Source organism: Arvicola amphibius, chromosome 13 (assembly GCF_903992535.2).
Source record: "Arvicola amphibius chromosome 13, mArvAmp1.2, whole genome shotgun sequence".
NCBI lineage: Eukaryota > Metazoa > Chordata > Mammalia > Rodentia > Cricetidae > Arvicola > Arvicola amphibius.
The window spans coordinates 68,466,288-68,491,347 of record NC_052059.1 but is presented as its reverse complement, the minus strand read 5'-3'; the positions used below and the strand labels follow the sequence as shown (position 1 = coordinate 68,491,347).

Here is a 25,060-nt window from a genome sequence, read left to right as displayed (position 1 = left end):
TCCGTTTCCAGACTGTCTGCTCAGCAGAGTCCAACTCCAGTCTGCAGCGAGGGCTTGAGGATGCTGCTACTACCACTGGTGTATTGATCTAGCCTGGATCTCTGTAGACCAGGCTGGTCTTGAACTCACAGAGATCCGTCTGTCTCTGCCTCCCTAGTGCTGGGATTAAAGGTGTTTGTCACTGTGCCTAGTCATGTTTTCCACTTTAATATACATTCATTTAACAAAGTTTATTCTTGGAACAGAAGAATCAGGCTAAGAAAATATACAGATCACGAATCTGTAAAACTTATGAAACAGTGTCTCTAAAAACTCTCACTGTGCATAAAAGTTTTCATTGAGTGGAAATGACCTCTTAAAGAGACACCATCCCATTTCACATTTCAGCCATTTCTAAATGTTAACAGCCCCTTTAAATGGAGCCTAATCATCTTCTTTGCTTAGCTACAACAATTCACGGATGCGCTGCCACTTTGGGGCACTCATAATAAGTCTTGCTCCTTACAGCAACCTTTTAATATTTTAAGAGTTCTCATGCCGGGCGGTGGTGGCGCACGCCTTTAATCCCAGCACTCGGGAGGCAGAGGCAGGCGGATCTCTGTGAGTTCGAGACCAGCCTGGTCTACAAGAGCTAGTTCCAGGACAGGCTCCAAAGCCACAGAGAAACCCTGTCTCAAAAAAAAAAAAAAAAAAAAAAAGAGTTCTCATGACCCCTGACCTCCAAATGATGCCTTATCTGGCAATACGACAGCTGTTAGTCAGGGCTCTCTGGAGGGAGATAACTGCTGGTACGAGCACATATATGACAGCAGGTTTACTTGGCTTACAGAATGAGGTCCTGGCAGTCTACCAATGGTGGTCTCACACTAGAGACAGTCAGAAGCCAAGAATCCCGGGGCTGCTCAGAAATGCCGAGGCTTCAAGTCTCAGCATTTCCAGTCTGGTGCTGAAGACCTCAGGGATTTCTGCATAGCCACTCTCTGCGTTAGAAGTCTGAAGAAGTTGGTCCTAACACCAGCAAAGGGATACCACAGCAGCAAGACTGAATGACTATCCGGAGGAATGAAGGCAAACAAGCAAAAGGCGGTTTTCTCTACCACATCCTTTTATCTGGGCTGACACCACATTTCGGGTGGGTCTCTCTGTTCAAATAATCAGATCAAGAAAATTCCTGGCAGGCAAGCTCAGCGGCTTGTGTTTAGTTGATTCTACATGCGGTCACGATGACAACCAGGATAAACCATTACAATGACCTATGAAACGGCTCCAACTGTCTGACCCAGTAATTCCAGAATGTAAAATATGCCAGATAGGAATAGCTCAAAATAAGGAGTGAACTTGCACAATGCATGTTATCCTCTCCTTCGCAGAGCAGAGAAAAACATAAAATAATGCAAAATGACTGGCATCTTACTTGAGGTTTTACTGGAGACAGCATGTTTGAAAATCTTGGTTTCTTTGAGACAGAGTCTTCCCACATAGCCAAGGTTGACCTTGTATCTGCCATGTAGCTCAGGTTGGCCTCAAACTTACAATTCTGTCTCCTGAGTGTTGTGGTTATACGTATGGACTACCATAGCTGACTTGAGAGTTACCTTCATGCTTGGGAATGTGTATGAGCAATCATATATGAAGGCCCAGATTCTATTCCCAGATGGTGACTCACAACCATCCATAGCTCCAGTCTCACAGGATCTACCTTCTGGCTTCCTCAGGCACCAAGCGTGTGTGTGGCACACAGATACACACACAGGCAAGACACCTAAATACATAAAAATAAAATTTAAAAAAATGTATTCTTCTAAATGGAGTACAACTATATAAAAAGATTCATGTGCCCATATATCAGCTGAGTACATAACTAACTCCACTGTCTTCAGAAGCCTTCAGCTGGGCAGTGATGGCAGTATACACCTTTAATCCCAGCACTGGAGAGGCAGAGGCAAACTGCCTTCAAGTCACGCCTTCTCTATCTCTCATAAAACAATAAACTTACATGTGACCCATAGATGTACCCTTTTTTAAAAGATTTATCTGTTTATTATGTACACAGTGTTCTGCCTGCATATCTGCAGGCCAGAAGAGGGCACCAGATCTCATTATAGATGGTTGTGAGCCACCATGGGGCTGCTAGGAATTGAACTCAGGACCTCTGGAAGAGGTACTGAGCTCTTAACTTCTGAGCCAACTCTCCAGCCTACACTACTTTGTTAATTCCGTCATATGTATCGTCTGTTTGAAAATAACAAAACACTAAGGGTCAGATTCGGGAAGGTGGGAAAGAGCTGCAGCTCGCATCCTTAACTGGTTTCTACCTTTCCCAAGTTCCTACCTCTATCCTGGTCAGACACTAGTCAGGAAGGATCAGGGAAAAGACAGATATGGCTCCCAACTTCACAAAGTTTATTTTTAGGCTGTATGGAATAGAAGGGAATTCTGTCTAAGCAAGAGACAGGGAACAAACGGGCCAATCAGTGTCAGTAAGACAGATATGAATGGTGTGTGTGTCAAAGAGACATGTCAGATTGGCTGGTCAGAAAAGAGCTTTAAGATGGCAGTACTTTAATACAGACCCAAAGCATGAGAGCCGACTGCTAAAAAATGTGAAAACAAGACAGAAGGAAGGGGAGCAGGTCATGCTTACAGAGCTGGAAAGTGGCTGTGGCTGGAGGGTCTCCTGTGGCAACCACACTTCACTTTGGGGTGGGTAGAAAAGAGGCTCGAGGGGTGTAAGAAAGCTGCACATGCAGTTGCTACAAGAGGCTACAGGATCGCTTGTGTGTGCACATGTGGAGAATACAGGACAGCTTGTGTGTGCACTTGTGGAGAACACAGGACAGCTTGTGTGTGCACCTGTGGAGGCTACAGGACAGCTTGTGTGTGCACGTGTGGAGGCTACAGGACAGTTTGTGTGTGCACGTGTGGAGAACACAGGACAGCTTGTGTGTGCACTTGTGGAGAACACAGGACAACTTGTGTGTGTACCTGTGGAGGCTACAGGACAGCTTGTGTGTGCACATGTGGAAGCTACAGGACAGCTTGTGTGTGCACGTGTGGAAGCTACAGGACAGCTTGTGTGTGTGCACGTGTGGAGAACACAGGACAGCTTGTGTGTGCACATGTGAAGGATACAGGACAGCTTTGTGTACACGTGTGGAGGCTACAGGACAGCTTGTGTGTGTGCACGTGTGGAGAACACAGGACAGCTTGTGTGTGCACGTGTGGAGGATACAGGACAGCTTGCGGCCTGATTCACTACACCCACCGTGTGTGCCTGGAGACAGAACTTAGCTGTGAGGCTTGGCAGCAAGCACTTTTACTGACTGAGCCAGCTCATGGACCCTGACTCATATTTAAAATTTCACTTAGAGCATAGAGAATGGTTTATTAGAAGGTCAAAGTAGGGTCAGTAGGCCAGTTCTGGCATTCATTAGTGGTACGGTTCTGATGGCACCTAGGTCAGAAAAGAAAACAAGTTACAATAATTTTATTTATTTTATGTGTGTATATGTACCAGGTATGTGCCTGAAACTCATGTGTGCCAGAAAAACATAACAGATCTGCTGGAACTGGAGTTACAGGCGGTTGTTAACCACTGTGTGCATTATGGGAACTGAACCCAGGGCCACTGCAAGAGCAATGAAGGAGCTTAACCACTGAGCTGTCACTCCAGCTCCAGGAGTTATTAGCTCTGAAAAAAATGTTTTGAATCAAATAAAAACCAAAGGTAATGAAAAATCACACCAAAACAGAACTGATACGATATGATATTTGTATATTATTTATTCATTTATTTTTATTTTATGTGCACTGGTGTTTTGCCATGGGTATAGACAGTTATGAGCTGCCATGTGGGTGCTGGAAATTAAACCCAGGACCTCTGGAATGGCAGCAAGTGCTTCTGAGCCATCTCTCCAGCCCCAATATTTATATATTCTTATCCTAAAAAAGCTAAGAGTTGGTACCCAGTTACCTTGGAAGACACAGCAAACCAAGAACATATTCGAATTCTAAAATTCCCTTTTATGGTTCTTCAAATTCCTCTTGACCTGAGGTACAGAACCATGGACCCGTACCACAGCGTCTCTCCAGGTGGCTTACACAGTAGTGAGCAGCAAACCCTCTGCAGCCTGACTGTGCAGCTCACTAACGAGGCAATAAACATTGCAGATGCCGCTGTTCCTCTGCCTTCTCCCACGTTCGGGAGCATGTTATGTATGGCATTACTTTTCCATTAGAACCACACAGAAAACTTCTCAGGTATGAATTTCACTATTATTCTATACCAAGTCTGGCCCAGACACATTCCTCACTCAGCACTAGCTGCTCCATGTTTTTAATGGAGCGGTGAGGTGGTAGAAAAGGTGGCAGAGTGGAGTTCTTTAATGGGCTTTGACAACTAAAGTTCTAGAACACACAACTTGGTTAAGAATGAAAAACCTAAAGTCAGACAGCTGGGATCAGGCCTTGGCTCATCCCCTTCACTGTACTGCATATAGAAAGTTACATAATTTTAACAAAATGAAACTTCTCCTTCTATGAAACAGAAATTTGCTAAGTTCCGAAGAACACACACTACATAAAGCACAGAGAAAGGGATCTGTAACGCAGGAGAGGGCCTATTTGATATCTCCCCATCTCAGTGCTTATCAAAGAACACACACCTCACAGATTACATTGTACACACATGTAGGTAAGACATGCCTACGGAGAAAGGGGCTGTTAACCACTGTAAGCACACACACCCCGTGTGTCGAGATTCTTGGAAAGAAGGGGTTAGCCGGTTCAAAACCTTCTTCTGGATGGTTTTCCCCTTGTGTGTGTCTATGTCTCACCGCCTATGTGGGGAACCTTGGATTCTACCAAATGATCTGGGTATGAGAAACGTTAAGTTCCAGTATGGGAAGGGTCAGTCTTTCCACACTAGGACAGGTGAGCTAGATTTGAGGCCGCGATGAGCAAGGTTTGTGAAACATCATCTAGAAAAGCTTTCCAAGAAGGTCTTCACAGGGCAGTATTTACCCGGAAGACACCAGGGGTAGCAAAATCTCACTCTCTTGGCTCCTGGGCAGTAATTATAAGGAAACTGGCTTGACGGAAGGTTAGAACAAGTTCCATCTACGCGGGTCTAGCCTATGGTCACAGGGTTCCCCTTCCCGAGGTTCTGTTTGAATCCTATGAACCAGATGGCTCTTTCCTTAAGTTTCTTTCTTTCCCAGACCCAGAGGGGAAAAGGTACTTTCTCCTGAGGGGAGAAGTGTCATTTGTCACCGAGGTCCTTCCCTCTCCTCGGTGCTGTTGCCCGGGCTCCGTTGCAACCTCATCGGACTGTAACCACTGCTACACATCTTTTACACAAACTTCACCCTCAACCTGCAGTGACAGCGCCTTCACACCCTCTCTGGGAACTGGGAATCTTTCAGATCGTTTCGCAAAGGTCCACCTTTTGGGCGAGTCCGCTGTGACTCAGAGGCATGCAGGGTAACCCCTTGCTGTGCTGAGGTCGCCCAAACCCTTCTGGGAGAACCCACCCGTCCTCTGTTTGTCGGTGGGACATAAGGGGTGAGCCTAGAACTTTTGAAAGGAATCTAGCTCCTTTTGTCTGCAGAGTAAGATAACAGTCACTGCCGAGAACCCTAGCGGTGACGGGCCACTATCGCCCTGCAACAAGCCAGATCTAGTACCAAAAAGTACCAAAGCGTCGGATCCAGGCCAGGAGCTGCTGCCTCCCCTCCTTCATCCTCATACAGGGGTATGAGGTTCAGAAAAAGGCAGAGAGGAGCAACTCTGAAAACGCCCCCAGACCCTACAGAAGGATCCTGATCCAGGAGCACGACACCCACCCCCATGCCAAGTCTTTACTTCTCCATAATTCTCCCCCATCCCCCGCCCTCCCCAGGCAGCACACAGAAGCCCATTGTAGTTGTCTGGACTCAAGAAGACCCAAGAAGGTGAAAGGGGAAGAAGGGCGGGCAAACGCCCAAGGCTTGGGGGATCCCCTACTTTCTCTGCCCTCAGCTCTACCTACGGGGTACTAGAGCGTGTGGGTCGATCTGGGCCCCAGGACCTTGCCAAGCCTGGCCACGGACCGGAGGGAGAAGCGTCATGACTCTCAGAATGGAAGAAGGCTTCTGGCCGCTCGACAACCTCTGTCCTAGACCAGAGATCTCTGCGGCGTCCAGAGCTAAGGCTGAACGGATCCCGCAGAGCGAGAAGACGCGGGAAACCCGGGCGTTCTCGGCTGGGCGGTTCTCGGAGGGGGCGGGGCGGGGCGGGCTGGCAGCGGACGGAGAGGGGAGCGGAGGCGAGGCTTGCGACGGAGGGGGCATCTCGGCTGGGGTCCCGGGCTGGGCGGAGCGGTGCAGGCGGCCGTCTCGGCCCTCCCTGGCGGGGCCCCGCGGCCTGGGCGCCCGAGCGAGCGAGCGAGAGGACGGAGCCGCGGCCGCCGTGCGAGCTGTCCTGCAGCCAGACCCGGCGAGACCGAGCGCCGGCAGGGAGGCGGTGGCCAACGCGCCCCGCCGACCCACCCGCCGGAGAATCGGACGCCTCCGGACGCCGAGCCATGGTGAGTCCCGCGTCGCATCCCCGTGTCCCTTCGGCCTTCGCGCAGCCCGCTTCGGGGCCCCAGCCCTGTGCCTCCTGTGCCCGCCTAGCGCTGCTGGGCGCCCCGAAGACTCTCCACCCTCCCATCCCCCTTCTTTTCTTCTATCTGCCGGCTGCTGCCTGCCCAGTCCCCACTGAGTACTGCCGTGACCCTTTCTTTCTTCTCTGCAGCCTCCCCATCTTTCCGTGATTTTTGCACAAGCCCACCCCCAGCCTTCTCTGTCCTACCCAGTCTTCTGCTCCTGGGGCTTCCCTCCCCCTCCCAGTTTTTCACTCCTAGAGACCCTCTGCGAGTTGGTATGGCGGCAGCCCTGGAAAGGGCACTGCCTCGGGTCATGAGAACTGACCTGCCTGGAACCACCATTTTCCATCCCTGTCCCCAAGCCGGTGAGGTGGGCCCACCCATCCGGCCCTGAGGGACTCGTCACAGCTGTGGCTGGGCCAGGGCCAAAGGGCATGTCCAAAGGGAAATTCCCTCACAGAAAGGGGGCAGTTTAAGGGTGGGTAGGGGGTGTTCCGCAGTACCAGTGGGCGTGACGTTTCCAGAGCCAAAACCAGAGTTTTGGGACAAAGTTCCCCAAGGCTCACGCCGCTGCAGGGAACAGGAGCCTGCCTCAGAGCCCTCCCGCTGCAAGGAGGGAGCTGGATGGAATCCTGTGCACGAGGCAGAGGCTCAGGGTACCAGAATCCCGTGTCAACGGGATCGAACTTTCCGGCCAGAAATACCCTGAAGAACTACGGAAGGAGTGGGCTCTGCTAGCGAGGGCGCCCATTGCCCAGACGGTGCAGCCTAGCGCGCTCACTGCAGAGTGGAGAAGGGGGAGAGGTCCTGCCCGGGGCGATGCCTACGGAGAAAGCCCGGGAGGCATCACCCTCTGCTCAGGGGGTTGGAGCTAGACAGGAACTAGGCCAGTGAGAGCTGACTCAGTCTCGCCTGTCTTTCTGGTCCTCGCCGACCAGAGGCCTGGTGTCTTGGGCTCCTGCCCACCTCCGCCAGCTCCAGACCCCTCCTCCCCTCCTGCTGAGGCCGTTTCCTGTGGCTGCGACTCTTGTTCAGCCATGAGCTCACCGCCCCTAATGGGTTGCAGCTGCTTCGCTGCTCAAGCTGTAGAGCCCCGGATCCTAACTTCAGAGTCCAGGCCCACTCAGCCTCACCCCTACCCTTTCCCCCCACCCACGTACACAGTCCAGGCAACACTGAGGGTCTGTCTGCTCGCCCACACCTTGGGGCCGAGTCTGCGCGCTGATAACACAGAATGCTGGTCTCTGGGGTGACTGAATACCCTAATCTTCTCAAACAGCCGGGATTAAGCAACTCTGGCTGGAGAGATTTTGGAGTAAAATAAGCAATTTTTGTCCTGGGGCGAAACCAGAACTGTTTGCTATGGGTTGAGAGCTCGGTAAATACTGCAGAGTGCCCCTTTCTTCGTTTACAACAAAGACGTTTGATAAAAGAAACTAAAAGGCCATCTTGAAAGATTTACAAAGAAACAGACCCGATGGATTTTGTTTAGGGAATGAGCTGAAGAAAGTTACCCCAATGATTCACTTAAGGAAGTAGATCAGAATGGGACATGGCTTAGTCTTTGAGACTAGATAAAATTTTTAGTCTTTGAGGTCCAGGTAAAATTCAACGGGATTGCATAGCATCAAGACTTCCTCCTCTCTCTGCAAGAGTTCCGTTTGTCTCTATCTTCTTTCACATGGCCCCAGCCAGTTCATGACAGCCAATCCGACAGGCTCTGGGAATGGAAGAAAGGAATGCCACAAAGAACTGAGACAGCCACAGTTATTCTTGTCTTCTTTCTTCCCTTCTATCAGTCAGCCATCTCAGGATGCCATGGTTTGTGGGTGGGCACACCTCCACTTATGATAAAGGTATCCGGATGATGAGTTCTGGGGTAATCTGTTGGCCAGATGGCTATGTAGAAACCCTTCCCCATCTACCAGAATTCTTGACCATCAACGAGGTCAAGTGGCCCAACCTGTGCAGGTGAATCCATGCAGTCACCCCAATTTACAAGTACCTAGAACAATAGTGATCAGAGTCATTCATAACAAATTCTGCCTGCATCTCTAAAGCCAAGGTCTCAGAGCTTAAATGTGAAGCCAGGGTAAGCCTGGAGGTACTGACTAGCCAAACACATTCCTATCCTTTGGTTCATTCAGCCAGCATTTTCTGATTACTCGCTATGCTCATATGATCTAGGGCCAGCGAACTCCCCAAGAGCCATGCTAGTGTAAGATCTAGTTATCTCTATAGCTTGGTCTTGTCTCTCCCAGGAGCCTGAGCCAGTAGAGGATTGTGTGCAAAACACACTGGCTGCCTTGTACCCACCCTTTGAAGCCACAGCCCCGACCCTGCTGGGCCAAGTGTTCCAGGTGGTGGAGAGGACTTACCAGGAGGATGCGCTGAGGTACACGCTGGACTTCCTGGTACCTGCTAAACACCTGCTTGCCAAGGTCCAGCAGGAAGCCTGTGTGAGTGGCTGTTAACCCTTTTCTGTCAGGCTAATTTCCACCCACTTAGAGACACAGTCTTCCCAATCCTGTTTTCCACAGGAACCCTTAGGTCTCATTTGCTGACCTCCCACTGATTGTGACCACTCAAACACTAACACATATACAGGTATATTTATTTTCCTTAACTATAGACTCTTAACAAACATCAACTTCCCCCCAAAAAGACCCTGACTTTTTCAGAACAAGTTTCAAACATTACCTCCTTGTGAATGTCTTAGGATACTCCCTCAGACTCAGACGTGATTCAGAAAAGTCTTCACTTCTGCAAATAGAAACACCAACAGTCTTTGATTCCTCCAAGACAGTGGCATCTGGTGACGCTGTACTGACTGGGTCCTTACCTTCCCACATATGCTGCTAGCTTTCTAAGAAAGCTTCCTTCCACCAAAGGATCAACGACTTTGGTTCTTTCCTCTGCCACGTGGTCTCCTTTCCTGTCCCCTAGGGGTTTGAATCCACCAGATGTAAGGCCATTTCTGCCTAGTGTAGACTCATCCTCACAATGCCCCTCCCCCTGCTTGCTGCTTTCTTCAGCCTTGAGTGTAGCCTCCCACTTCTCTCTTTCCAGGCTCAGTATAGTGGATTCCTCTTCTTCCACGAGGGCTGGCCACTCTGCTTGCATGAGCAGATAGTGGTGCAGCTAGCAGCGCTTCCCTGGCAGCTGCTGCGCCCTGGCGACTTCTACCTGCAGGTAGTGCCCTCAGCAGCCCAAGCTCCCCGTTTGGCACTGAAATGTCTGGCCCCAGGAGGTGGACGGGTCCAGGAGCTGCCAGTGCCCAATGAAGCCTGTGCCTACCTCTTCACCCCCGAGTGGCTGCAAGGCGTTAACAAGGACCGACCAACGGGGCGCCTCAGCACCTGCCTCCTGTCTGCACCCTCTGGAATTCAAAGGCTGCCCTGGGCTGAACTCATCTGCCCAAGATTTGTGCACAAAGAGGGCCTCATGGTCGGACATCAGCCTATTACACCGCCTCTGGAACCGCCCTCTGGACCTCCGGGGCTTCCTAGCTCTCCACTCCCTGAGGAGGTGCTGGGTACCCGGAGTCCCGGGGATGGACACAATGCTCCTGCCGAAGGTCCAGAGGGAGAATATGTAGAACTGTTGGAAGTAACACTGCCTCATACGAGGGGAAGCCCCGTAGATGCTGAGGCCTCAGGCCTCTCCAGAACCCGCACAGTGCCCACCCGTAAGAGTACTGGAGGGAAGGGCCGGCACCGGAGACACAGGGCATGGATGCACCAGAAAGGCTTAGGGGCTCGGGACCAGGATGGAGCACGCCCACCTGGTGAGGGGAGCAGCACTGGGACCTCTTCTGACTCACCCCCAGGAGCTGAGGCAGACCCAGATGCAACATCCCTGGAGGCATCTGAGCCCCCAGCAGAGGCTCTGGGGGAGGCCTCTGAATCCTGCCTCCTAGCAGGGGAGGCTGGGGGACCACCTGGTACCCCTCGAAGAACAGGCAAAGGAAACAGAAGAAAGAAGCGGGCTGCAGGCAGAGCTGCCATGAAAGGGGACGGTAACCCACTCAGCGCCAGGGACAAGAAAGAGACTAGGCAGCAGGAAGCCCTTGTTGGCCTGGCCTCACCCAGTGAACAGGAACCTGCCAAATGCAGCCTGCTTAAGGAGAAAGAGGATTCTGGGAAGCCAGAGTCTGAACCAAAAGAGGAACTCAAGCCAGCAGATGGAAAAGAGCCTGCACCCCCAGAAGACGGTGGGCCTCCAGAAGAGGGGATCAGAGAGAGTGAACAAGAGGAGTCGATCCCTGTGTGTACGGCAGGTGAGATGACAGGCCCAGGGACAAGGTCCAGGGCAGGCTGGGCCCGGGGAAGGGGACTGGAGAAGCTGTGGTTTGGCTGGGAACAGAATAGTGTAACTCTGCCTCTGTCTGCACAGGATCCACAGGTCCAGGGTTCATCCTATCTGACCCCCCAAAACAGCCTCTGGAGACTTTGCAGGATGTAAAAGACAGCATCCCAGAAGAAACACCCCCAGTTTCCATCTTGGATGACCCACCTGTAGCTTGGGACTTGATTGCATCTGGATTCTTCGTTCTGACTGGTCAGTGGGCATCTATGAATAAGAGGAAAGGGGCTGGGGAGATGGCTCAGCTGGTAAAGTGCCCGTTTTGCAAGCAGGAGGGCTGAGTTCAGATCCCCAGTACCCACAGGAGAGCTGGGCACGGCACTGATCTGTAACCCAGCGCTGGAAAGAAAAGGGAAGAGTGAGACTTTCTGGTGTTCATTGGCCAGGCAGTCTAGCTGAACCAGAGATAATCCAGGTTCAGTGAGAGACCCTGTCTTTAAAAAAAAATAAGGTGGTAAATGATCGCGACAGAGCCTACATTGACCTCTGGCCTCCACACACATGTACATGTGTATGCACACACAAACAAGGACATGTCAAACACACACACAGGGTGGATAGGAAGGAGGGAAGGTGGTGGGGAGGTAGTCAAAGATTGCTCCCAGCCAGGATAGCCTGGCCGTTTTCTGTCTTCAGGAGGGGTCGATCAGACTGGGAGAGCTTTGCTGACGATCACGCCTCCGTGCCTGCCTGAGGAGCCCTCACCATCCCAAGAGACATTGAGCAGCGCCCTTCGTTACCTGCACTCGTTGCTGAGGTACACGCGGCCAGCTTCAGCACCCTGGGCGTTTGCACAGTCGCAGTGGCAGTCGGGGGAGCTGCTTTCTTTCTCAAGGCACTGCCTGTGACTTCAGTCCTCAGTTTCCAGGCCGTCCACCTTGACCAATTCTGACTTCCAGGATGGCTTCGTGGCTTTCAAAATCAACACTGCTGGCTCTCTCGCCTCTGCGATAGAGCCCAGATTATCAGTGCGCAGACTCATTCAGACAGCAAATACTTTGAGACGCTGAGTTCCTCAGATAAACGCCAAGGCCTTGGATGTATCCATCATAGCACACCGAGTTCTAGTCCTCCCACCCAGCAGCCATGTCAGTGTAGGCACGTGATTGTTAGGTCGCCTGCTGGGCACTTGTCCCAGACCTGGGCCGTTCGCTCATTGCTTCCCAAATATAGTAGCGCTAACTTCTGAAGGCTGTTAGCACCAAGCCAGATGACATGCGCTTTCTTCTGTTCTCTGTTTGTGTCTCCACACACACACGCACGCACTCACGCACACACACACACACACACACACATCTTCTTTGGCTCTCCTTGCCTCCACAGGCCTGATCTCCAGTTACTGGGGCTAACCACCCTGCTTGACCTTCGCAAGGCGCCCCCACTGCCTCCAGCACTTATTCCTGCCTTGAGTCAGCTTCAGGTAATTAACAATCCGAGACAGGCATGTCTCGAGGTCCTCGCTTTTCTCCAGTGGAAGCCATGCCAGGCCATCCAACTGTCTAAGTTTAGGGCTATTCTTCTTTGCACTTAGGACTCAGGCAGCCCTCCGCTCATTCAGCGGCTGGTGATTCTCACTCATGACGACCCTCCACCTGAACTCTGTGGATTTCAGGTAGGTTCTCACCCACTAGTCCCCCATCAGCGAGGGAAAGGGGAGGGGAAGCTCACTGAATCCCAAGGGGCCTGCACAAAACCATCCTGCTTTTCGTGTCTACAGGGAGCTGAGCCATTGTCCGAAAAGGACCTGAAAAGAGTGGCCAAGCCAGAGGAGCTCCCATGGGACTTGGGAGGTCACAGGGACCTCTCCCCCAACCACTGGGTGGAAATACATCAGGTAAACAGCATCTAGAAATCTGGGAGCTGGAAATGTCGGCGGAACCATGGGGCTGGGAGAGATGCAGTTCTGTTCAGTTCAGAAAGTAGTTCCGACTCCTGAACCTTGATCAGATGCTGTTGGCCACTGTGAAGATGGGAAGGGTTCGCTAAATTCTTTTTTTTTATTTTTATCTTACGTGTATGAATATTTTGCCTGCATATATGTATGTGCTCCACATACATGTATTTTCATGCACACATGTGCCTGGTGTCCAGAAAGCCAGAAGAGGCATCTGATCCCCTGGGACTAGAGTTTCAGAAGGTTGTGAGCCACCCTGTGGGTCTGTGTACTGAATACCAGTTCTCTGCAAGAGCAACAAGTGCTTTCAACCTGTGAACCATCTTTCCAGTTACCAACCACATTTGTAATATTCTTTTAATTTTATAAGATTGGTTTCATTTTTAAGCATGTACACATGTCTCTGTGTCTATGTGAGTAAATGCCATGCGTGTGGGTGTCCCTAGAGGCTGGAGCCATCAGAACCACATGTGAGTGCTGGGAATCAAACCTGGGTCCTCTGGAAGAAAAATACCACTGAGCGATCTTTCCAGCTCCCTGTCCCCCAAGTTTGTCAGATTATTAACATTAATGGATGCTTTCTAGTAGGGGCTTTTAAAATACCATAAAACACACAGGGAAGTATTTGTGATAGCTTTGTTGGTGTCTAGAAAGTGCTGGGAGTTGGGAAGTTGGTTCCATGTTACTTTACGTCACTTCTGGAGATGGTGCCTTTCTGTGCCTTCTCTCTACACCAGTATCCACGAGGTGCAGGATCTTCACCCTCGGCGTGGTCTCTAGATAGCCTCTGTCGCTTACCTTCACGCTTCTATGAACCTAAGTGTAGAAAGTGCTTAAGAATAGAGGAATCAGTGTGATCACAGTTGACTACACACAGTTCTTAGCAACAGCAGATATGGAGGGCTAGAGGCGGGGCTTGGCAGAGTGAAGACCAGAGGCAGGATGGCAAAGGAAACTCACATACCAAGCTGTCCCGCGTGCTGCAACCATGCCAGTGCCAGGCTGATATCACTTCCTTAGATTTTACAAAATCTATATTTATGCTGACTTTACTATTGAAAACAATGAATTAATTGTGGGCTTGCCCAATATTGTATATCTGGGAAGCAACAAAGTCAGAAGCTAAACCTAGCATTATTTCCACAAAGGTCACCAGGACTCCATTTCCATCTTGTGGGTTTTTATTTTATTTATTTGTTAGTTTGTCTCTACATTTATTTATTTTCCTTTCTTTGTTTTTGAGACAGGGTCTCTCTTTATAACACTGGCTGTCCTGGGATTGAGTATGCAGGCCAGCTGGCCTCAGAGATCCTCCCATCTCTGCCTCCCGAGTGCTGGGACTACAGAAAGACCCGCCATGCCCAGTGTATTTCTTATCCTGAACCCGGCCCTTACCTCTATCTCTGTGTGTGGATTGCAGGAGGTGGCAAGGCTATGCAGCTTGTGCCAGGGTGTGTTGGCCTCTGTGCGGCAGGCCATCGAAGAGCTAGAGGGAGCAGCGGAAGCAAAGGAAGAGGTGTGGACCGAGGTGGAATAATGCCAGGTGTGGAAGGGGTGGGACTGGGGTGGGCACGTTAGTGGAACTCTGGGTATCTCCTTGTCCCAAGGAGGCGGTGGAAACGCCTGAGCCCCTGAGAAAGGTGCTGGCAGATCCTCGGCTGGCGGCACTACAACGGACTGGAGGAGCCGTCCTGATGCGGATGCGCTCCACCCACAGCAGCAAGTATGAGAGACGGGTCTGCCGAGGCAAATGGGGGCACGGGGAGGCAGGTCGCAGAGAGGTGACCTAACCTTAAGTGACAGATAATTCCTACTCTGCATTTACCTGTAAGATACTGTGCCTTTACACTTATAACCCTCACAGCCTCATTCCCGCTGTCATGACACCTGTGGTGTTTGGGTCCCTGCGATACAAAGGCAGAGCTGGAGAGCTTGACAAGGGCAGAGACTCAGTATCACCTCTCTTTCCCCAGGCTAGAGGGTCCAGGCCCAGCTGTGTTATACCAGGAGGTAGATGAGGCCATCCACCAACTTGTGCGTCTCTCCAACCTACGCGTGCAGAAGCAGGAACAACGCCAGCGCTTGCACCAACTCCAGCAGGTGAGGAGATTCCCCAAACCCTTAGGCTGGGAGCCTGGCCCCTGCTTAACTGCATCTCTGCTGATACTAAGCACGGGGGTGGGGGGTGGGGAGGTAGGTGTCAGTCATAGAAGTGTGAGACTCAGCATGAGGGCAGAAGCATCTCTGCACCAGCAGAAAGAAGCTAGAAGGTCAACCTCTGCCTGTCTTTGGTCAGGATCATTAGATGTTGAGGGAAGTGTTCACTGCCCAAAGGGAACTCTGGAATCGGCTGGTTGACTCCGTGAAACCCCCTTAGGGTAAAGATAATACTTTTTTTTTTTTTTTTTTTTTTGGTTTGGGAGTTTTCTGAGACGAGATCTGATGTGGAAGTCACTGTGTAGCTGGTGTTCTTGCCTTCATCACCTTGCTGGGATGCCAGTCTAACCGAGCCTGGTAGTTAATAGCTGAGCTCTTTGGTTCCACATTTTCCTTGACTCTGTATGCATTACCATCCTCCAAAATGGAGGCAAAAAGGCCCTGTCTCCTCCCACATTGTCAGCCGCCGAGAGGAACCACAGGCCTCTTACGATTCAAGAATAAGACTGGCTTCTCTGAACCTTGGTCCTTCTCTTCCGGACTTAAGCTCTGTGGGAGTTTGCCATCTGTGCACTGTGAAGGGAAGAGGGCCTTAAAATCTGGTTGTTTTTCCTTAGCTCCTGTACTGTGAATATATACCCCGTGGATCTGTATGTAGATTTAGAAGGGTCATCTCGAAGTCAGTGCTAAAGGGAGCCAGGGTTTTTGTGTTCCGGGACTGCCTGCTGGCTTCTGTTGTTCCATCCAGGGTTATCCATGCCCATTTAAAAACCTGCTTTGAAAACAGAATTTGGGTGTTAAAGTGATTAGCTTTGAAATCTAGCTCTGCTAGGTATAGATGTTGCTGCCGAGTTGCCCATCCTGTACAGACAGCACACAGGTGGGTAGGATGGGGCTTGAAGTCAGCAGAGGACTCCAAAAGTAACTCTTGCTGGCACTGACTTTGAGGAACATTCTCAGACTTCTTATTTTCCAGATGCTCCACCCCAGGCTTTCTTCGAAGGAAAAAATTAGTCAAGCATTTCAGAAAGAGTAGGAGATTCTCTACAGTAGGAAAATTGAACTGGATACACACACAGACATACACACTCACACACACAATACACACGCACATACATATGCACACGCACACACAAGCGCACAGACATACACACACGCACACTTGCACACACATACATATGCATGCACACACATCCACACGAGCGTGCACACACAACACATGCATCTCCTGGGCCATCCTTCAGGCTTGCTGCCTAGGTCCCTGCTCACCACACATTAGATGTAGAATTACTCTTGGCCCTGTTATCTGGTGCGTGTCCGTCTTTATCTGTTTCCTCATCCTGGCCTGGCCCTGGCACAATCACCCACGTCTCCTCCCAGGTCTGATCATACAGCACTTTCCCAAAGATGGCATATCCAGCTTCTCATTTAACCCTGTGAGAACTGTTGTCATTCACCGTAGGAGTCTCACAGCACCAGAGAGACAAATGGGATGATGGCAGCCGAGTGGGTCTTAGCCTGGCCCCTTCACCACCTCCCCTTCCCTCTCAGGTGTTGCAGTGGCTTTCCGGCCCAGGGGAAGAGCAGCTGGCCAGCTTTGCCATGCCAGGTAACTCGCTCTCAGTCTTGCAAGAGACAGAACTGCGGTTTCGGGCTTTCAGCACTGAGGTGCAGGTAAGGACAGAGAGGAGATGGGGTGGGGGTCACCCGGAGAGAACCAGGTCTGAGCGCAGACCCCTCTCTCCAGGAGCGCCTCGCCCAGGCCCGGGAAGCTTTGGCTCTGGAGGAAGACATCGCCTCCCAGAAAGTTCTGGATGTCTTCGAACAACGGCTGGAGCAGGTTGAGAGTGGCCTCCATCGGGCGCTGCGACTGCAGCGCTTCTTCCAACAGGTGGGTGCAGAGCGCCCTCCTGAGCCGATTTTCTCTCTTCAGCCTGGAGAAGTTGGTCAGGCGGCGGCTAAGAGTGGTACCTTACAAGCCCATCTCCTTGGCTCTGGCTTTTAGCTTGCCCAGGCTGAATGACCGGAGGTAGGTCCTGTGAAAGTTAGGTGAGGCACTGTGTGAGAGCAATTAGTACAAGCCTGACTCCGTGCTGTGTGTGTAAGTACGAGCTCCTCTGTGTCTGTACCATCCATCTCCAAGGTTATGCTGCGATGCTGGGCAGAGGGAGGGCAGGCCCCACGGGAGCCATTGGCGGTGGGATATGTGTTTCGACGTGGCATGTGTCCTCACCTTTTTCCTCCACCTCCAACCTGTTTGGCTTTTGTAGGCACACGAATGGGTAGATGAGGGTTCTGCTCGGCTGGCGGGAGCTGGACCTGGGCGTGACGCTGTGCTGGCAGCCCTAGCCCTGCGGCGGGCCCCGGAGCCCAGTGCGGGCACCTTCCAGGAGATGCGAGCCCTGGCCCTGGACCTGGGCAGCCCAGCAGTCCTTCGAGAATGGGGCCGATGCCGGGCACGCTGCCAAGAGCTGGAAAGAAGGATTCAGCAGCAGCTGGGAGAAGAGGCCAGCCCTCGAGGCCACAGACGACGACGGGCAGACAGCGCCAGCAGCATAGGGGCCCAGCATGGAGCCCACAGCCCTTCACCCAGCCTTAGCTCCCTGCTTCTTCCCAGCAGCCCTGGACCACGGGCAGCCCCGTCACATTGCTCTCTGACCCCGTGTGGGGAGGACCATGAGGAGGAAGGCCTTGAGCTAGCTCCCGAAGTAGACGGAAGACCCCCGAGGGCTGTGCTGATCCGAGGCCTGGAAGTTACCAGTACTGAAGTGGTGGACAGGACGTGTTCACCCCGAGAACACGTGCTGTTGGGTCGGGCTGGAGGACCAGATGGGCCCTGGGGAGTAGGCACCCCTCGAATGGAGCGCAAACGCAGCATCAGGTGAGAGTTCAGACCGGGAGAGAACTGCTGGGGACAGCGACTCTTTCCCATGCTAGAGTGACGCCGTGACGCCGCCTCCGCTACTCTGGTTGTGCCTACAGTGCCCAGCAGCGTCTAGTGTCGGAACTGATCGCCTGTGAGCAAGAGTACATCACCGCTCTAAACGAGCCGGTGCCACCGCCTGGGCCCGAGCTGACTCCCGAGCTTCGCTGCACCTGGGCGGCGGCCCTGAGTGCCCGAGAGAGACTTCGCAGCTTCCACGGGTCGCACTTCCTACAGGAGCTTCAGGGCTGCAGCACCCATCCCCTGCGCATTGGGGCCTGCTTCCTTCGCCACGTGAGCAACCCACTAAACTCCCAAATCTTCTCCCTTCCCGCGTTCTGCCCTATCTACGGCCCCCTCACTTCTCCGCCCCCGTCCCTCTCCCTCTTGTGCGGTCCCTCAACTTGGCCCCGTGTTACTTGTCTTCGGGTATTGTATGAACTTCACTGTCTCTTCAAGAGGCCTTTATGATTCCTGGCTAGCAGAGTCTGTCTGCTTATCCCTCCTCGGGCAGTGGGGATGGGAGAAGAATAAAGCATCCACAGGTCCCTCACCAGGGACACTTACTACCTCTTCCTTACTGGTACAGGGGGACCAGTTCAACCTCTATGCACAGTTCGTGAAGCACAGACATAAACTGGAGAGCGGTCTGGCTGCACTCACCCCCTCGGCCAAGGTAAACCTTCCTAAGAACACTGGGTCGATGAGATGGCAGGCAGGCATGCTTCCCTCCAAGGCGACCGCTGAGTTCCAGCCCAGAAACAACATGGTTCATTGAGAGAAGTGGTTCCTGAAAATGAGTCGTGTTCTGACTGCTCTCGTGTGTGCGCACACACAAAGGCACACACACAAAGTAGAATGAGAAAATTTTGTAAGAGAAGGAACCAGGAAGATCTAAAAACTCACCCCACCTTGAACTCCCAGAGAACACAACCCTTCACGAACTCATTAAATAGTCCAGGTTGGTCTTGAATTTACTGAGATCCACCTGCCTCTGCCTCCCAAGTGCTGGGATTAAAGGCGTGTGCCAACACTGCCTGGCAGATTTATTTATTTTTATTGTATGCGTGTGACTGTTTGCCTGCAGGTATGTATGTGGTACATATACGTATTGCACTGTGCCCAGTGCACAAGGAGGCCGGAAGAGGATATCAGGTCACCTTAAACTGGAGTTAAAGACACTTAGGAGACACTATGTGGGTGCTGGGAACTGAGCCCAGGTCCTCTGCAGGAGCAGTAAGTGCTCCTGACTGTTGAGCTGTCTCTTCCGCCCCTAAGCCTGTTTCTGCGTGTGATAACCAAATGCAGTATGCACTTTGTCCGGCTCACCAATGCTTGAGGATCAAAGGAATTCGCATGAAAGGTGTGAGTGTAAGTGGCTAAGAGCTTGCTCCCCTTCAGCACAGGACTGCTGCATCTCCTGGGGCCCTGCCTGCTTCCTTTCCTTTTTAAAATTACATTGTGAGTGGGGAGGTGCATGCACGTGTGTGCCAAGCATGTGTGAGGAAGTCGTAGGACAGTTCACAGGAGCTAGTTCTCTCTTTTACCACCAGGGTCCCAGGGATGGAGCTTGATTCCCAGGCTTGGTGACAAGTGCCTTTAGCTGGGCCATCTCTTTGACATCTGTATTTTTTTCTCTTTATTTTGAAAAAAATTTACATTTTTATTGAATGGTATGTGTACATGTCCACACACACGTGTGTGTGTGTGTGTGTGTGTGTGTGTGTGGTCAGAGAAGAAACTTCATGAGTCAATCTCTCTTTCTGCCATGTGGGTCCCAGGGATGAAACTTGGGTTGTCAGGCCTGGTGGAAGACACTTTTACCCACTGAGCCATCTTGTAGGCCCCTTGCTCTACCTTTAAGAGTATATCTCCAGGTCTTCCATTGTTCCTCAAAGCCTATACCCAGCCTATCACATCCTTGTCCTCAGATTTGGGCCCCACCAGCCTCGACCCCAACCCGCCCAGGCCCCGCCCCAGACCCTGCCCCAGGTCTTCTCATCCCTGGCTGTGGTTCTACCCTAGGGTTCTATGGAGAGCAGTCCTTGCTTGCCCCGGGCCCTGCAACAGCCCCTGGAGCAGCTGGCTCGGTACGGACAGCTCCTGGAGGAGCTCCTGAGGGAAGCTGGGCCGGAGCTAAGCTCAGAGCGCCAGGCCCTCAGGACTGCTGTACAGTTGCTCCAGGAACAAGAGGCCCGAGGCAGAGATCTGCTCGCGGTGGAAGCTGTTCGGGGCTGTGAGGTAATGTCCTGGCATCCGCTGACTCTTGTTCAAACTGTAACTCTGTAGCCTTAGAAACAGTGTAGGCAGCCAGGTGGCGGTGGCCCACGCCTTTAATCCCAGCACCCGGGAGGAGGAGGCAGGCAGATCTCTGTGAGTTCGAGGCCAGCCTGGTCTACAAGAGCCTGTTCTAGGACAGGCTCCAAAGCTACAGAAAAACCCTGTCTCACTGGAAACAGTGTAGGCTGTGACCGTAAAAGCAGACCCTAAGCCTGAGGCCCTGGGCTGTCTGTCCTTCATTGCCTCAATTATGTCCAACACCCTCTGTTCTACATCAGCCCTGTGCTCAGCCCTGTGCTTGTCCATTCCTTTCCTGGGTCTTCTTGCCTGTCTAGCCTACTGCTTCTTTCTCAACCTGATCTCTTTCCCACACTGATTCCAGATCAGGCTAGAACTGTACTCCCTCTAGACTCCCTCTAGATCGGTGGTTCTCAACCCATGGGTTGCGACCCTTCAAGAGGTCAAATGACCCTTTCAATGGGGGCTGCGTAATAAGAACATCAGAAAACACAGATAGTTACATTACAATTCATAACAGTAGCAAAATTATGGCTATAAAGTAGCAACGAAAATAATTTTATGGTTGGGGGTCACCACCTTATGAAGAACTGCTTTCAAGTGTCTCAGCACTAGGAAGGTTGAGAACCACTGGTCTAGATAAATGTACGTTCTTTGCTGGCTCTCTTTCTGCATCTTCAGTACGCAAAGACTTCACCATGGCAGGCTGGGCACCGACTCGGAGGAATGGCGGCTGCTAGGCATTATGCATGAGAAGCAGGGATAGGATTAGGCTGAAGCCCTCCCTGACCAACAGCCAGGACTTCTCACGCAGGCCCCTAATCAGCCTTCCCTTCTCCTTTCTCCAGCTAGATCTGAAGGAACAGGGGCAGCTCCTGCATCGGGACCCGTTCACCGTCTTCTGTGGCCGGAAAAAGTGCCTCCGCCACGTCTTTCTCTTCGAGGACCTGCTCTTGTTCAGCAAGTTCAAGGGCTCTGAGGGGGGATCTGAGACCTTCACCTATAAGCAGGCGTTCAAGGTACACAGCATGGAGTAGGGATACTGAGCCATGGTTGTCATAAGAACTCAGGATATTCTGGAAGTTTACCCTCAAATAGGTTCAGAATCTCCATCACCTAAAATGGGTTTTGGTCTGTAGTCATCAATTTTAGGGTGTCAGAAGACTTACGGAGGCATTTCAAGACAGAATGGAAAAAGACCTTCTCATTTAGAACACATATGCCTGCTGGGTGGTGGTGGCACAGGCCTTTAATCCCAGCACTCGGGAGGCAGAGACAGGTGGATCTCTGAGTTCCAAGCCAGCCTGGTCTACACAGAGAAACCCTGTCTACAAAAACAAAAAACAAAACAAACCACACGTGTCTTTTAAAGGTGGTACCTGGTATGTGAAGAGAAAGGACGTTACACAGACACCCCTTAACTTCACTGAAGTAGATAGAACTCAAGAGGCAGGTCTTGCTTTGGGCAATAACCAGATGTAAGCATCCATAGCAGCCCACAGTCCTGGAGCAGGTGGGATGATACTAACGGTTTCCAAACTGTCCTGCATTAGTTCCAGCTCTTCAGAGGTAGGGCAGAGGCAAAGGTCTGTGTATGGAATAGCATACACATGGGGTGTGTCCTTACTAAAACCCTGGTAAGCTCTTGAGACAGTTGCTTCGTGTCTCCGTGAGCCCCCTTTTCCTTCTGTAAGTCAGGGCTGTCTCTCCTGCCTTTCCTCAGACTGCTGACATGGGGCTGACGGAAAACATCGGGGAGAGTGGGCTCTGTTTTGAGCTATGGTTTCGGCGACGGCGCACACGAGAAGCGTACACTTTGCAGGCTGCCTCTCCAGAGACCAAACTCAAGTGGACAAGTTCTATTGCCCAGCTGCTGTGGAGACAGGCAGCCCACAACAAAGGTAATGGGCAGACCATAGATGGGTTGAACTTGGAGTATGGAGATGATAGGATGCCTTCAGAGATAGCTCAAGAGCTGGTTCAAGAGCTATGGCCGAGACAGAATTATCCGTAAGGAAAGAGAAAGCTAAAAATTCCGAGGAAAAGAGCAAATGTCTCCACAAGAGGTTCAGAACTGCTTAGGACTGGGCTTAGGGGGATTGGTGCCACTTGTGTGACCCAGACCAATAGCTTTTCTTTGTTGTTGGTTGGTTGATTTGGGTTTCGTTGTTGTTGTGATTTTCTGAATCATTCTATCAATCTGAAAAAGGCAAAGTGCTCTCTTTAGTGCAGCGTGATGGGAGGGTGGAGTAGGTGACACATATAGAAGCCCTTGACAAGTCACACAGAAGCGCAAAGCATGAGTTTTGCTCTTAATGTCTACGATAAAGGGCAGCTGAGTGTTCCATGAAAAGTCACTGGGTAAGGCAAAAGTGCTTGTCATGCAAGTGTGAAGACCTGTGTTCGAATCCCCAGAACCCAAACAAAAGCCAGCAGTAGTGCAAATGTATTAAGTAACAGGAACATCTGTGATCTCATCGCTGCTACAGAGCACATGGGAGACTGACAGGAATTTCCTCCAGAAGCTTGCCATACAGCCATCCTGGCATATGTACACCAAAAACAAGAGGTCAGCCATAAACACAGTGGAAAATGAAGATCAACTGACACCCAGTGTGCCCTCTAACCAGCAAATGTTTATGCCTCATCCACACCAGATGTGCAAATGCACACACACACACCAGGTGGCTAGGAGGCCGAATGGACAGGATGAACTATATAGCAAAGAACAGATGTGTGTCTGAAGAAGCCAAAGATCATCCTTACGGTCTATGCCGTGCTGGTCAAGAAAGGGGAGAAGGGGAGAAGGGTAGGGTAAGAGAGTCAACAGCAGTGTGCTAACCCTGAGGCAGGAGCGCTGAGAGAAGGTTGCAAACAAGGTCTCTGTTCCCTAGAGCTCCGCGTACAGCAGATGGTTTCCATGGGCATTGGGAATAAACCTTTCCTGGACATTAAAGCCCTCGGAGAACGGACACTGAGTGCCCTGCTCACCGGAAGAGGTGAGGTCCAGGGTGCAGGGTGCGGGGCTGTGTGCCCAGTCAGGCCTTGACTAATGATGTAAAAGCAAAGGGGAGATGTTAGGAAGGATACTGAGTCCTGAGTGGGGAACTCTGCACAGAATGTGGGACTCCTCCAGGAGCCAGGAGGACTTTTCCACACCAGCACCCCACCACCCCACTCTCTGCAGCCGCCCGCACCCGGGCCTCCGTAGCGGTATCATCCTTTGAGCATGCTGGCTCGTCCCTTCCCGGCCTCTCGCCGGGAGCCTGCTCCCTGCCTGCCCGCGTCGAGGAGGAGGCCTGGGATCTGGACGTCAAGCAGATTTCCCTGGGTGAGGCGCCTCTCAAGGGGTGGCCCCCAACCTCTGCCTATTGCTAAGCAATTCCTTTTTCTAGCCAAGTAGCCCAGTTGCCATGACAACTACATACAGCTTCCCGTTGCTAAAAGAGCCTTCCATCTGGTTGCTAGGGAGATGCTTACAGCAGCCTTTTGCTAAGAAGCACTTCTTCTGTACCTTTCTCTCTAGCTCTCCTTGAGTTTCTATGGAAACTGCCTCAGCTTCCTGTTGTACCCTCCCGGTTCACCACGGCAATTCTTAGTTTCCTGTCGCTTCTTCCCTGGTTGCTCTAATGATGCTGCTGACAGTTTCCTGCCTCTTGGTAGGGGGGTTCTCTTGCAAGTGGATTGCTATGATGACTGGCAGCTCCCTGTTGCCGGAGGAGCTTGGTTGTTTAAGGTAATCTGGAAGGGTTTTATGCCTACTCTTACCCCAGCTTCCCCTCCAGCCTCAGAAACACTTGACTCTTCTGGAGATGGGTCCCCAGGACCAAGAACCGGCCCCAGCCTGCAGCCCCCGCACCCTGGGAGCAGCACTCCCTCTCTGGCCAGTGGAGGGATCTTAGGGCTCTCCTGGCAGGTAAGTCCCTGCAGTAAGGTTGGGAGCAGGTGCTCTCTTTCTGGGTAGGCTTTTCTGACCATCCGACATTGGGGAGTAGAGGAACTAGAGATTGCTCCTCTCAGCTGATGCCACAGATTGGATTTATTATCCAGTCTGCCTTTCTCCTCTCCCCAGGCCTGGCTGAGAAGCATCAAGGTCAGAGGTAAAAAAAAAGCCTTAAGAAGCAGGGAGAGACATACGCAATAGAGAAATGTCTAAACCCAGTGCCATTTCTGTGTCCTCAGAGTCATTCGCGAGCCCTGAGTGACCCCACCACGCCTCTGTGAGCGGTAAGTCAGTCACCCTTCTCCCACACCCAGCGTGCCTTCCTTCCTGGCCTCCGGTGCATGGGAGTCAGCTTCTTGCCTCTCCCGACCCATCTCCCTCTTCTCTCCTGGCTTCCAGAGAAGATCCAGAACTTGGCTGCGCCCCTCATCAGCACAGTTTTGGCTGGGATACCAATGGGACAGAATGGAGGACTCATTTCCCTCCCTCTGCTTCCTGGACAGAGGGAAGCAAGGACCAGAGCTTCCCCTGTTGCTGGCTGCTCTCTCTAGCTCTCCCCTGCTTGGAGCCAAAGTGGCCCTGTTTGCTTGCTTTCTGCCCCCGGGGACAGGGAAACATACCTTCTCATTCCCCCACCTGTGCTACGCATACAGCAGGACAGGCTCTGCTGACAGCCACCTCTCTTCCTGTCCCTGACTCTCCCAGGAGATTCATCTCTGCCAGGTCGAATGGAACCCCATTCTGGGGTACCGTGGGAAATGAAGGAGATGGGTGGGCATTGCAGACTTTATATATGTAATTACTGTTATTATACTATTGTTATATTAAATGTGTTTGCTCTCACTGTGCCTCTCA

The 25,060-nt window shown here is 51.7% G+C and overlaps 1 protein-coding gene across 4 annotated transcripts; it reads left to right on the top strand.

Moving 5' to 3' along the window:
* The first annotated feature begins 6,433 nt into the window (after nucleotides 1-6,433).
* Arhgef40 (Rho guanine nucleotide exchange factor 40) lies at nucleotides 6,434-25,043 on the top strand. Of its 4 annotated transcripts, none has more exons than XR_005283025.1 (24): nucleotides 6,434-6,565; nucleotides 8,887-9,084; nucleotides 9,695-10,904; nucleotides 11,021-11,185; nucleotides 11,627-11,747; nucleotides 12,314-12,410; nucleotides 12,522-12,602; nucleotides 12,708-12,824; nucleotides 14,305-14,400; nucleotides 14,492-14,607; nucleotides 14,858-14,984; nucleotides 16,593-16,715; nucleotides 16,789-16,932; nucleotides 17,312-17,922; nucleotides 18,024-18,258; nucleotides 18,554-18,640; nucleotides 19,990-20,205; nucleotides 21,111-21,281; nucleotides 21,986-22,163; nucleotides 23,157-23,261; nucleotides 23,450-23,593; nucleotides 24,048-24,178; nucleotides 24,335-24,489; nucleotides 24,605-25,043. XR_005283025.1 is itself a non-coding variant. In XM_038310661.1 (24 exons), the coding sequence occupies exons 1-23, from the start codon at nucleotides 6,563-6,565 to the stop codon at nucleotides 24,484-24,486; spliced, it is 4,518 nt and encodes a 1,505-aa protein (XP_038166589.1). In that variant the 5' UTR covers nucleotides 6,434-6,562; the 3' UTR covers nucleotides 24,487-24,489; nucleotides 24,605-25,043. The 4 variants fall into 4 exon arrangements, 2 of the variants coding, with proteins under 2 accessions (XP_038166589.1, XP_038166588.1); XM_038310661.1 differs by having other exon boundaries at nucleotides 24,445-24,489; XM_038310660.1 differs by having other exon boundaries at nucleotides 24,335-25,043.
* The last annotated feature ends 17 nt before the right edge of the window (nucleotides 25,044-25,060 follow it).